The sequence below is a fragment of the Microcebus murinus genome, chromosome 6 (assembly GCF_040939455.1).
Source record: "Microcebus murinus isolate Inina chromosome 6, M.murinus_Inina_mat1.0, whole genome shotgun sequence".
In the NCBI taxonomy this organism is placed as follows: domain Eukaryota; kingdom Metazoa; phylum Chordata; class Mammalia; order Primates; family Cheirogaleidae; genus Microcebus; species Microcebus murinus.
In genome coordinates, this window is record NC_134109.1 from 58,907,479 (window position 1) to 58,921,293 (window position 13,815).

At 37.1% G+C, this 13,815-nt stretch overlaps 1 protein-coding gene across 9 annotated transcripts in view; it reads left to right on the forward strand.

The window, feature by feature from the left end:
* Positions 1-9,159: 9,159 nt before the first annotated feature.
* The window catches only part of RALGAPA1 (Ral GTPase activating protein catalytic subunit alpha 1), a 225,162-nt gene continuing 220,506 nt past the window's right edge, over positions 9,160-13,815 (forward strand). For all 9 annotated transcript variants that reach the window (XR_012919733.1, XM_012736523.3, XM_012736520.3 and 6 more), the window contains exon 1: positions 9,160-9,774. Coding sequence is in view for 8 of the 9 variants with exons in the window: in XM_012736523.3 (XP_012591977.1) it covers positions 9,669-9,774 (106 nt within the window). In the remaining variant the exon portion in view is untranslated. The remainder of the gene's footprint in view (positions 9,775-13,815) is intronic.

Genomic DNA, 13,815 nt, shown 5'->3' on the forward strand with positions numbered 1-13,815 from the left:
AAGGTCCTAAAGTAGGAAAGAGCTTCACGTATTCATGTTTGAGGAATTAAGAGACCACTGTAGATGATTTTGTTTGTTTTTGAGATGAGGTCTCCCTGTATTGCCCAGACTGGTCTCGAACTCCTGGTCTCAGTGATGCTCCTGCCTCAGCCTCCTCAGTAGCTGGGATTACAGGCATGAGCCACCATGCTCAGCTTTGTAAATGGTTATTAATGTTCAAGGGTGAAAGGGGGCATAAGGTAATATTGGTGAGATAAACAAAGGCCTGGTAGAGTATGGTAAGGAAATCTGATTTTTAAAAATCCTAATTGCAATGGGTTGCTATTGGGAAGTTTGTAAGACAGGATGATAAGATTAGATCATTTAAAAAATTACATTGATTTAATACTAGATCTTGTTAAAAGATCACTGGTTGCTTAGTGAAAAATGAATTGGATAGGAAGAAGGGAAAAGAGTAAATCAATCAGATGTTAAGATAAGCTATATTGACAGCTTGGATGGGGTAGGGGCTGTGTGGTGAAAAGAAATGGACAAATTAGAAATATTTGGGAGGTAAAATTGACAAAACTTAGTAACAGATTAAATTTGGGGCATGAGAGAGATGATATAGGATATAGTTTACTTGTCTTTGTATTTAACTCATTTTTTTTATGCTACTAAATAATGTCAGCAGCCATTGCTTCAACAAATCTCCTTTTCATATTTTGCTTAAGAAGTTCTATACTATTATATATGATTTTAAGCTCTCTGTGTTGTGTTTTGTTTTGTTTTTGAGACAGAGTCTCTGTTGCCCAGGCTACAGTGCCGTGGCATCAGTCTAGCTCATAGCAACCTCAATTTCCTGGGCTCAGGCAATCCTACTGCCTCAGCCTCCCAAGTAGCTGGGATTGTAGGCATGCACCACCACGCCCGGCTAATTTTTTCTATATATTTTTAGTTGACCAATTAATTTCTTTCTATTTTTAGTAGAGACGGGGTTTCTCACTCTTGCTCAGGCTGGTTTCGAACTCCTGAGCTCAAACGATCCTCCCTCCTTGGCCTCCCAGAGTGCTAGGATTACAGGTGCGAGCCACCATGCCCGGCCTCTGTGTTCTTAATCATAATATTTCATTTAATGCTTCTTGATTTGTGTGCGAATGTTATCTGCTTTCTCTAAAAATTAAATATAAAAAGGTAAGTAAGCACAATAAATCAAGATGTATGAAATTACAACAGGAAGCTATTACAAAATTTATTGACATTGGAACTGATGTGCAAAGCAATGATGGGTAAAATTGCTAGTAAAGTCCCTTAGCATGAAGGCAGTGATACCAAACTGCACTGATATACTAATATTCATTGTATTCTTCACTGCCACACACAGTAGGAAAAAAAAAAAAAAAGAAGCTAGTTTCAGTTAAGAATGTCCTTGATGAAGCGATTCTTTTTTTTTAAGACAGGGTCTCACTCTGTCTCTCAGGCTGGGGTGCAATAATACAATCAAAGCTCACTGTAACCTCCAACCATGGAGCTCAAGTGATCCTCCCATCTTAGCCTCCCTAGTAACTGGGACTCCAGGCATGCTCCACTAGACTTAGCTAATTTTTTTACTTTTTGTAGAGACGAGGTCTTGCCATGGTACTCAGGCTGGTCTTGAAATCCTGAGGTCTAGCGACACTCCCACCTTGGCCTCCCAAAATGCCAATTCTTTATGAAATTCCAAGCATCGAGTGCATGTCTTTTTAATATTTTCTGTGACAAAATGGAAGTAGCATAAACCAATATTGCTGCATACTGAAGTACAATGGTGATCTTAATAAAAAACACTTGTGCAATTGAGGTGTGAGCTGATCTAACAACTTCATTTTTAAAATGCCATTTTTAAATGGAAGAACTGACAAACTATAGTTATTCATATGTATCTGGCATATTTTCACGAAAATAAAGAAAGTGAGGCTGTCACTTTTAGAAAAACAACTGACAGTATTTGTTAGCATGGATAAAATTCACACTTCCAAATAAAAATTAGAAATTTGGAAAACTTTTATCCACTATGGTTAGCATGACAACTTTCCAATATTTAAAGGATTTTCTGATGCGATTTTTTTGTTGATTATGTAACATCGTATTATTTAAAATATCTGTATAACTCAGCGAACAATTATTTTGATGAATGCATAATGCTACAAAATTATGCATGGGTAAAAGATCTATTTGAAACGCATGATTTTAATGTGAAGAGTACAAAAATCTTACTGATAGGCTTTCATATTCCACACTGCAACCAATCTTTAAGAAACTACTACTTGGTGACTTTTAGTGTAGTGTCTATCATTATTGAAAAAGCTATTAAAATACTCCTCTTTTCCAATTTTATATATACATATATAGCCGATTTTTCTTCATATATTTCAATCAAAGGAGCATATTGCATCATAGGAATCCAGCTGTCTTTTATTAAGCCAAAATTTAAAGACACTTGCAGAGAAATGGCATTTTTCTCATTTTTGTTTTGAAAAGTAGATATTTTAAACAATAAAAATTGTCTGACATACTCCCATCATTAGGAATTGACACAATTGATTCCAGTCCTAGAATCAGCCATTATTCCAAAGAACCTTGGTTCTTTTTATTGGAAAATGGCATTAAAAACCATCTGCTAGGTATCCTCACTATTACTGAGGGGTCATTGCTTCTAAGCCTCTCAGATGACAGAGCAAGGAAATACAATTGCCCCTAGGTATCATAAGAAATTGGTTCTGGGCTCCGCATGGATAGCAAAATCCACAGATGCTCAAGTTCCTTATATAAAATGGTGTAATATTTGTACATAACCTATGCACAGCCTCCTATATATTTAAAATTATCTCTAGAATACTTATAAGACCTAATACATTGTAAATAGTTGTTTTTCTGTATTGTTTAGGGAATAATGACAAGGAAAGAAGTCTGTATATGTTCAGTACAGTTGCAATCATCCATTTTTCCCCCTGATCTTTGGTTCGTTCAATCCACAGATGCAGAACCCATGGATATAGAGGGCCAACTATACATATGTGTTTACTAACCCATCTACATAACTATACATATTTCTACATGTAACAATTGGTATCTATATTAAGCTAAACATGAGTTCATACCTATGTAGTATTTCAGCTCTAATCCATTACTAGATGGGGGTGTTCTACCTTTCTCCCCTTACTTACCTGTAAATTCCCACTTCAACAATAAGGAACTTTGTTCCCACCATACACCATACATTTACTTATCTAATTTCAGTATGTATGTATAGCAATATAGGAATTATTAACGCATACCCACATGAGAAACAACTTTATTAATTAGAGCACAATGCTAATGTACATTTTCTTTTGCTTTTAGTCTTACAAATTAAATTCATTCCCTTTTGAGTACCTTCTCCTTCTTCAGTGAAGTTGTTTCATACATTGTAATACAGTTAGATTATTTTGTCACATTTTGTGTTCCATCTTGGGATGATTTTTCAAATTTGCATATATTAAGGTTCACTCTATGTGCTATAAAGTTCTATGAGTATTGACAAATGCATAGGGTCATGTATTCACAATTACAATACCATCCAGAATAGTTTCACCATCCTAAAAAATCTCCTGTGCTTCACCTATTCAACCCTCTCTCCCTCCCCTCAAGACCTTGGAAACCATTGATCTTTTTACCATAATATTATCTTTTCCAGGATGTCATATAATTACAATAGTAGAGTATATAGCCTTTTCAGACTGGCTTCTTTCACTTAACAATATGCTTTTAAGAGTCGTCCATGTCTTTTTGTGGCTTGAGAGCTCATTTCTTTTTATTGCCAAATAATATTCCACTGTATCAATACACCACAGTTTATTTATTCATTCACCTGTTGAAAGATATCTTTCTGGCTTCCAGTTTCTGGAGTTATGAATAAGACTACTATAAACATGTGTGCAGATTTTTGTGAGGACATATTTTCAAATAAGTTGGATATATACTTAGGAGCATAATTGCTGGCTCATACAGTAAGACTATGTTTAGTTTTGTAAGGAACTACTGAACTGTCTTCCAAAGTGACCTGTATAATTTTACATTCCCATCAGCAATGAATAATAGTTCCTGTAGCTCCATATTCCCACTAACACTTGGTGTTGTCAGTATTTTAGGTTTCAGTCATTCTAATACGTGTGCAATACTATCTCACTGTTGTTTTAATTTGAAATTCTCTAATGACAATGCTTTGTCTTGAGGATCTTTTTATATGCTTATTTGCCATCTCTATATCTTCTTTGGTAAAGTGTCTGTTCAGCTCTTTTGTTCATTTTTTAAATGGTTCGTTTGTTTCTTACTAAGTTTTTAGTTTTTTTGTTTTGTTTTGTTTTGGTTTTGTTTTTGTTTTTTGAGGTTCTATAACCCACCTGGGTGCTAGCCAGCTTTCAGCTTCCAGAACCCAGGCCTTATTAGTAAGTTTTAAGAGCTCTTTGTATATTTTGAACAAGTCCTTTATCAGATATGTGTTTTCAAATATTTTCTTCCAGTCTATGCCCTTGTCTTGTGATTCTCTTAACAGTGTCTTTCACAGAGAAGTTTTAATTTTAAAATGGTCCAACAACAACAAATAAAATAAAATAGTCCAACATATCAATTTTTTCTTTTCTCAAATCTTGGTGCTGTATCTAAAAACTCATCATCAAACCAAAGATTACATAGATTTAACCCTATGTCTTCTTCCAAAAGTTTTATAGTTTTGCATTTTACCTTTAGGTATACTTCCTTTTGATTAACTTTTGTGAAGGATGTAAGGTCTGTGTCTATGTTCATTTTTTTGTATGTGGATATCCAGGTGCTCTAGCACTATTTGTTGAAAAGATTATCCTTTCTTCATTGAATTGCCTTTACTCCTTTGTCAAAGATCAGTTGACATTTATTTTGGTCTACTTCTGGGCTCTCTGTTCTGTTCCATTGATTGATTGCTGTGTCTATTCTTTCACCAATGCCACTCTGTCTTGATTACTATAGTTGTATAGTAAATCTTGAAATCAAGATGTATGAGTCCTCTAATTTTGTTATTCTTCCTCATTGTTGTGTTGACTACTTTGTACTTTGTGTCTTTTGCCTTTCCATATAAACTCTCTATAATCCCTGTGTTGATACCTACAAAATAGCTTGTTGGGATTTTAATTGCTGTTGTATTGAGTCTACAGACCAGGTTGGGAAGAACTGACATTTTTAAAAATGTAGTGCTCCATTCTACGAACACAAAATATCTATTTATTTCTTCTTTGATTTCTTTCATCAGAATTTTGTAGTTTTCTCAAATTTAATTTTCAATAAGGTAATCAAAAAGCAAAATGATCTCTTAGAGGTCCTCAATAATTTTGATCCTAAGACACAAATTTTGAGAACTGCTGGTCTTTATCTTCATCACTTCTTTTGGTTCTTAACTTTCTCACTGCTAATGTCAGATTCTTGCTTTTTGTGTTCCATTGAGGCTCACCTGGTAAGCATTCTGCTCCTGCTCTTACCATTGCAACACTGTTGGAATTTCAACCTCCTCATTCACAAGTGATGAAACTCAAACAGACACAATGGCTAAAGTAATGGATGTAAATTATAATGACTATACATAGACTTCCCTCCAGAGTACAGTATGGAAAAGATTAAAAGAAAACCCCATACACAAAAAAACAAACAACAAACAAAAAAACCCAAACCCCAAAACCAAAAACCCACAAAAAGTAAAACAAACAAACAAACAAAACCCAAACCCCACATTGGCTAAATCTAACCAATAATACTTCAGCCAAGTGATCAAGGTCAATCTCAACTAGTGCTAAGTTCTGTTGATAGCATGTAACATTGATATAATGTGATGAAAATGATACTTTACTTCCATGGTCTTCTGCTCAAAACCCCATAATCTTAGTCTGGTCATGAGGAAAATATCAAACAAATTTCAATAGAGGATCATCCTGACCATTACTACTCAAAATTGTCATGGTCATCAAAACTGGGGAAAGTCTGAGAAATTGTCACAGCCATGAAGAGCCTAAGAAGACATGACAATTAAATATAAGATCCTAGGCCGGGCGCGGTGGCTCACACCTGTAATCCTAGCACTCTGGGAGGCCGAGGCCGGCGGATTGCTCGAGGTCAGGAGTTCAAAACCAGCCTGAGCAAGAGCAAGACCCCGTCTCTACTATAAATAAAAAGAAATTAATTGGCCAACTAATATGTATAGAAAAAAAATTAGCTAGGTGTGGTGGCACATGCCTATAGTCCCAGCTACTTGGGAGGCTGAGGCAGCAGGATTGCTTGAGCCCAGGAGTTTGAGGTTGCTGTGAGCTAGGCTGATGCCATGGCACTCACTCTAGCCTGGGCAACAAAGCGAGACTCTGTCTCAAAAAAAAAAAAAAAAAAAAAGATCCTAGAACAGAAAAAGGACATTAGATAGAAAATAAGGAAATATGAATAAACTATGGAATTTAGTTAATAATATATCATTATTGGTTCATTAATTGTAACAAATATACTTTACTAATGTAAGATGTTAATAATAGGAGAAATTTTGTTGAAGCTGAGTATATCGATACTATCGATATATCGATATCGAAATATCGATAATATCAATTCCATTTTTCTATAAATTTTAAAGTATTCTAAAAAATATCTGTTAATTTTTAGAAAGTCTTGAATCTGAATAAATTTCACTTTACAAAAAATAGTTATGTAGCATGCTTACATTTGAGAGATTAATGGTGAAGTACTTTTCTTGGGAGTTTCATAATTTCAAACATAAGTTTAAATTCTAGCTCTCACAAGCAATATTTTAAGATAATTTCCTTAGTTTTTCTTTTCATGATAAATATGTCTCAATTTGGGAAGGCTTATACTTTCAAGGAATTTTAGTATTTAAATCAATGGGAAAAGAAAACCAAGCAATGGGCTGGTTTTCTAAATTACATTATGCTACTTTGTTTTGCAATGGTGTTTCCATTTTTTTCTCAGGTATGCCAGCCGTATAATTATTACTAATGGTTTGTTGCTTTTTTTTTGGATATGGGGTCTCAGGCATTGCCCAAGCTAGAGTGTAATGGCTATTCACAGATGTGATCATAGTGCAATGTACCCTTGAACTACTAGACTCAAGTGATCCTCTCACCTCAGCCTCCTGAGAAGCTGGAATTATAGGTGTGCACCATGTCATCTGGCTAAATGTTACATTTTTATTTTCTAAAATTATTTTACTCATTCACCCAACATTTACTGAGTGCTTGTAAAAAGGAAAGGAAGAGAAACTGACATTTATTCTTCAATTCAACAAATATTCATTGAGGTACTTTGCAAAGAGCACTTTGCAAGAAGATTGGGATCTAGTTTTAAACAAAATCTACATGGTCTCTGTTGTCAGAGAGTTTATGGTTTAGTGGGAGAGCAAATCTTTAACCAATTACACAAATTACTCTAAAGTCTAAAACAAAAAGGAATGTTATGAATGTGTCAGTCATAGAAATAACTTTTAATACCTTTTTAAATCTAATTATCACAATCACTGATGTGGTTTACATGTAAGGAAAATGAGACTGTAAGAGAGTATATATGCTGAGGGTCCCAGACCAAGTAAGTTTTGAAATAGAATGTCTAATTTAGATCTATGTCATTCTAAAGGCCATCCTTGAAAATATTGTATTATTGCCTGAGATCTACAAAACCAGGAGGGATAGACCTTTTGATTTTACTAATAAGAAAATTGATGCTGAGAGGAACTAGAATGCTGATCTCTTGAATAATTTGCTTATTTTCCTACTATATCATCATGCTTCCTCAAAACAAGCTCTGTAACTTTGATAACACAAACATATGAACCATACATGTAGGGAGTAAATACATTTTTTATATTTTTAAAAATAAATTATGGGATTGTTGTGGAAACAAATTACCACTAAGCAAAGTACTGTATTTTAACATAATTTTGGTAAATGTCCTACATTTCTCTTTTTCACTGACTTTTTCTATGCTAATCAAATATTTCATTGTTTTGGACAGGTTTATTGCTATGGGTGAGATCACAGGAGGAAACAGTTCTTTGAACAATCGGGCTGACTCTTAATCAAATTATTTTATGGAAGAAAGTTTCCAAGAACAATTTTCATTTATATTATTTAGAATTTCACTGATCTTTTTCAGCTATTGCAGATTCTTCAGATGACTCCACCAACGTAATAGAATACCTTGCATTTTTCTTTGCAGAGGAAAAATTGACAACATATCCATCTTTATGTGGGGTGGAGATGGGGAAAATTTTTTTAAAAAACCACAAGTCATAGAAAAGGAAAGCAAGATTACTTTTATAAAAAAATCCGAGCACGGTAGCTGGGCACGGTGGCTGGGTACAGTGAGTGGCTCACGCCTGTAATCCCCACACTTTGAGAAACGTGTGGATAGCTTGACTTTAGCCCAGGAGTTCAAGACCAGCCTGGACAATAAATACAGTGAGACTCCCATCTCTACAAAAAATAAAAAATAAAAATTTTGGCCAGCTTTGTGGCTGGCCTGTAGTTCCAACCACTGGGGAGGTTGAGGCGGGCGGATGGCTTGAACCCAGGAGATGCAGGTTGCAGTGAGCTATGATCATGGCACTGCACTCCAGCCTAGGCGACAGAGAGAGACTATCTCTAAACACACACAAACAAAAAACCCCAACACCCACAAAACCTATATAGCTCTGCTTAAAAGGCTTTCTGTTGTCAAGTTGCTTGAGGCAAAAAAATTGGTATATGATATAGCAAGTAGAAAAAATATTAAAGAAAAATATAAATAGTGTATGAAATATTCTTAGTAATAGATTAAAGAAAAATATAAATAGTGTATGAAATATTCTTAGTAATAGATTTAGGACAGAACGAATTGCCCACTCTAGAGCTCCAAGTTATCTTTCTGCTGGAGTCCCTGGTGATCACAACTTAAGCATATTTTCATAAATCAGTCATGGAAATGTTTAATAAAGATGACTTCCCTTTGCTTACTGTCATCTCTTTGCTTACGATGGAGCACGCAGTAACTACCTTTGTCGATTTTCTTGGGCTCCTCTCGTGGCAGCTTGGGGGGAGTAGTGTCACGGATGATATCACGCCGACATGACGTCAGAGCCCTTGACGTCAGAAGGCGGTTGCCACGGGGACCGTTCGCCACTGACGGCAGAGTCGTGAAACCCCGTCACCACTACACTGCTCGACTCGGCTTCGGCCTCTGCAGGGTCTAAGCTGCTAAAGAAGCTTTAACCTTAAGGGGGCCTCAGGGAGAGAGGAGTTGTGCCTCTGCCGTTGGAAGCTCCACCTCCGTGGTTCTCGGTCCTGGGCCCCGGCCTGTGGCGGCGAGCGGCGGCCGCTGGAGGCAAGCGGCGGCGGCGACGGCAGGCAGCCCGCCCGGGTCTCCCTAGCTTCGTACAGGGCCCGGAGAGGAGAATCCGCCATATTGGAGCCAGAGCCGGAGGTGCCTTGGAGCCGCGGCGCGAGGCGGGTGGAAGTGGCGGCCCTGGCCTGGGTCGGGGAGGAGTCGGCTCTGCCCGGGCCCGCAAGGCTGGGGAGTGAATGAGCCGCTCGGGCTAGTCTCCTCCCCGCCCACTCCCTCCACTTTCCGCCGCCGGGATCCGACCGGGAGCTGGCTGTGGCGGCGGCAGCGGCAGGATGTTTTCCAAGAAGCCGCACGGGGACGTGAAGAAGTCTACCCAGAAGGTGCTAGACACCAAGAAGGACGCGCTGACCCGCCTCAAGCACCTGCGCATCGTCATAGGTGAGGAGCGCGGGGTGGCGGCGCTGAGGCCTGGGTGGCTCCCTCCCTTTGGGCTTCCCTGGGGACTCTCATCTGGACCTGGGGCGGTGCAGGAGTTAGAGGGCAAAGCGTCTCCTCTGCAGAGACGCGGGAGGGCGGATAATTTGGGGAAGGGAAAACTTGGCAGTTGGCAAACACTAATTACCATTAACACAGGGGTATCTAATTTTGAGTTAATAGTCCGAATTCCTTTTTAAACATTAGTATCACTCTTAAAAACTTAGATCTTTCGGAGTTTGGGGAGACTTGGTGTTCTGAATAATGGTGTTTGTAGGACATGTTTGCCAGATGACTACTGCCATCTCCACCCAAGTGAAAAGGAAAACAAAATCTTCTCAGACAATACAAACCTTACTCTTTCAAGTTTCTTGGCATTTGAGCGCAAGGAGGAAGCAGTTATACCTCTTTGGGAAGTGGGTGGTTCCCAAAAAGCTTGTGGGAAAGAGCCCCGCCCTTCTATTAACGCACCTTATTCATCATCACTGTCATTTAGAGGGAAAACTGTTAATTATAGAAAACAAGTTTATCACTTCGTTTGCTTCTTGAGAATTGTGCAGAATTCTGTTTTTATTAAAATTTTCTTACCGCCTGCTGCCTTCAAGTTCTGTTTTGCTGGCAGACCAAACAGTGTTCCAAGTTTGGGGTATAATGTTAAATGAATCTTTTGGATACTTGGGTCATTTAGTAGGCTGTTAAGGGCTGTAATAATACTTACGGAACATCTGGTCCAGTATTTGGATTTTTTTAGATGAGGAAATTTGAGGTGAAAAGGAAAGTTAGTTTGCCTGGGTTAATACAAACAGTTAATGGTAGAACTGGATTTAGAAACCAGATGCCTGAATCCATCAGAGTTTATTATCTCAAGCTCTTTCTAATTTGTTTTGGAAAGCGACGTTTATTTAGTGATATAAGTTCTTTATTTGAGATGCTTGTTTCTTTACTATGTTATTTACCGCCAGGATACCCAACATTTATATGGTGCTTTAATGTTTACAAAGCGATTTCAAATAAATCATTATAATTAATCCTCGCAATAACTTTAGAGATAGATATTACTATCTTCCAGTTTTTACAAATAAGTTTGGGAATGTTAAAAGTGGTCAGCCAGCTATTAGGAAGCTGGGTCAGAACTGGAGCCCAGATTTCATGTCTCCAATTTGTTTTCTTAATCTTCCTACACTTATGAAAGCTAATCTTTATCACAAGTAAATTATATTTATTCCTGTGGAATAGTAAAAAAGCAATTCATCCAGTTTAGTGATAAAAAAATAAGCTAAATTTTCAAGAAAATATAAAAAGTCTTCTAAATATAGTAGAGATTCTGATCTTTTTGTTTTCATTCTACTTGAGAGTTAAGTCATTGAAGAAAAGATTTGCCAGAGAGTGGGACATAGAAAGTTAAGGTGTGGAATGTAGGAAATGTATCACAGATAATGGCAGTTTGAAATTGAACACTTACTGGAACTTGACACCTACTAGGGACAAGCTGTTAGTTGGGTAATGGCAGAGCTATAAAGTTGAGTTCCAATGGAGTATTGAGATTTCCTAAATTAATGCCATAGTTCTTTAGTTATGGAATGGTTAAGGAATGGTTTGTATATATTTCTTTGGCATAGAGATTTTTTCCCATGTGGGAGACATGGAAAATTAAAAGGTAAATTGAAAGGTCACACATGATAGGGCCTACCTAGCCTTCCTCAGTTTGAAAACAAAACAATTTTAAAAAAGAGAAAAACCCCAACCTTTTACATTTTAGTAATTTACAAACTTTTCTTTAAATGGAGCATATACTGGAGGAAGCGTGTATGTGTATGCAAACATTTAAAATACCCTTAAGAACTTTCAAATGGTGAACATTCTGCTTTCAGACTCCCTGCTCTATTAGTGGAGGAGGACCATACAAAGAGACTACATTTTAGAATTTTAGAAAAGTAGTTCTCAACCAGGGACATTTTGCCCCATAGGAAGAAACAATTGGCAATATCTGGAGATATTTTTCACAACTGAGGGAAGGTGCTGCTGGCATCTAATGGGTAGCAGGGGTGCTACTAAACATTTACAATGCACAGGATAATCCCTCACACTGATATTCTAGCCCTAAATAGTTACTAATATTGAGGTTTAGGAACCTCATCAAAACAGAGTAAAAGATGGACCTCCAAGATCCTATACTTGATTTTAATGTATTAATTAAATTGAATAAAGTATTTTGTATCTTTAAATGATTGTAGTTATTTTGTTTGAGAGATAGTTAATATAATTTCTAAGAAAATGAGTGGGAAAGTAGAATGACAGGCCGGGCGCGGTGGCTCACGCCTGTAATCCTAGCTCTCGGGAGGCCGAGGCGGGTGGATTGCTCAAGGTCAGGAGTTCAAAACCAGCCTGAGCAAGAGCGAGACCCCGTCTCTACTATAAATAGAAAGAAATTAATTGGCCAACTGATATATATATAAAAAATTAGCCGGGCATGGTGGCTCATGCCTGTAGTCCCAGCTACTCGGGAGGCTGAGGCAGAAGGATCGCTGAGCCCAGGAGTTTGAGGTTGCTGTGAGCTAGGCTGATGCCACGGCACTCACTCTAGCCTGGACAACAAAGTGAGACTCTGTCTCAAAAAAAAAAAAAAAAGTAGAATGACAAAAGCGAACTGTGTCTTATAGGTCTGCCAGTCAAATATTTGATTTTTGCAGATGAAAGAGCCACTTTAATCTTTTTTGGAAGTAGGTGTGGGTTTTAAATAAGGTAAAACTGACAATGAGGAAACTATTTAGTTTGCATAGTAATTGGGCATTGCCAATTACACAGGCTTTTGATTTTTGGTTGGTCCCATATAGTTCATAAGGGACTAAACAAAACTTTCATTCACTCAGGGTGCTTATGGGAGAATTCATTGCATCCAAATATATGAGAACGTAATCATAATTTAAACATACAGTGTAAACGTTTTTCCTGGCTTGTCTTTCCCATTGTAGGATAATTCCAGTTAAATTTATAGAACTTGACTCTGAGGATTTAGATTTAAATCTGTTTATTAATACTGCTACATATTTGATTTGTAGAAACTGGAAGTCAGGGCTTTCTTAAAATAGAAAAAAATAAAGCCTTGTCTCTAAAGCTGTTGTCCTTTTTATCTCTCCTACCCCCCATTTTACAACTAACAGCCTTAAATAATAATAGTAAATTAGCACATGTAAAGTGGCAAACATAATGCTTGGCATATAGTGGATATTGACTAAATGTTAGTTTTCTTCTACTTTAAAATAGCAAGCTAACAGTTAAGTCCTCTTGACATAAAAACAAAAAGGTAAGTGCCTATTTAGCTAAAAACAGATTGATAATTAGATTGTTCTTTCTAATACCTTTATTGAGGTATAATTGGTATATAATAATTTGCACATATTTAAAGTATATAGTTAACTTTTACATACATATATCTCATGAAACCATCATAACAAGATTAAAAATATCCAATCAAGATAACACACATAGCCAATCAAGATAATGAATATATCTATAACCTCCCAGAGTTTCCTCTTGCCCCTTTGTTAATCTCTTCTTCCCACCCCTACATGAACCTTTTCCTGAGCAATTACTAATCTGCTGTCACTCCAGTTTGTATTATCTAGAGTTTTATGTAAATGAAATTATACAGTATATAAGTGGAATTATGCAATACAGTTGTTTGTTTCTTTTTTTTTTTTTGAGAGACAAAGAGTTTCTCTGTGGCCCAGGCCAGAGTGCAGTGGCATGATGATAGCTCATTGTAACCTTGAATTCCCAGGCTCAAGTGATTCTCCTGCCTCAGCCTCCCCAGTAGCTGGGACTACAGGAGTTCCCTTCTATGCCTGGCTGATTTTTTTTTTTTTTTTTGGTAGAGTCAAGGGGGTCTTGCTATATTGCCCATGCTAGTTTTGAACTCCTGGCCTCAAGTGATCCTCCCAAAGTGCAGGGATTACAGATGTGAGCCACCTGGCTACAGTGCAGTTTTTTCTTTTTTGTTGTTTA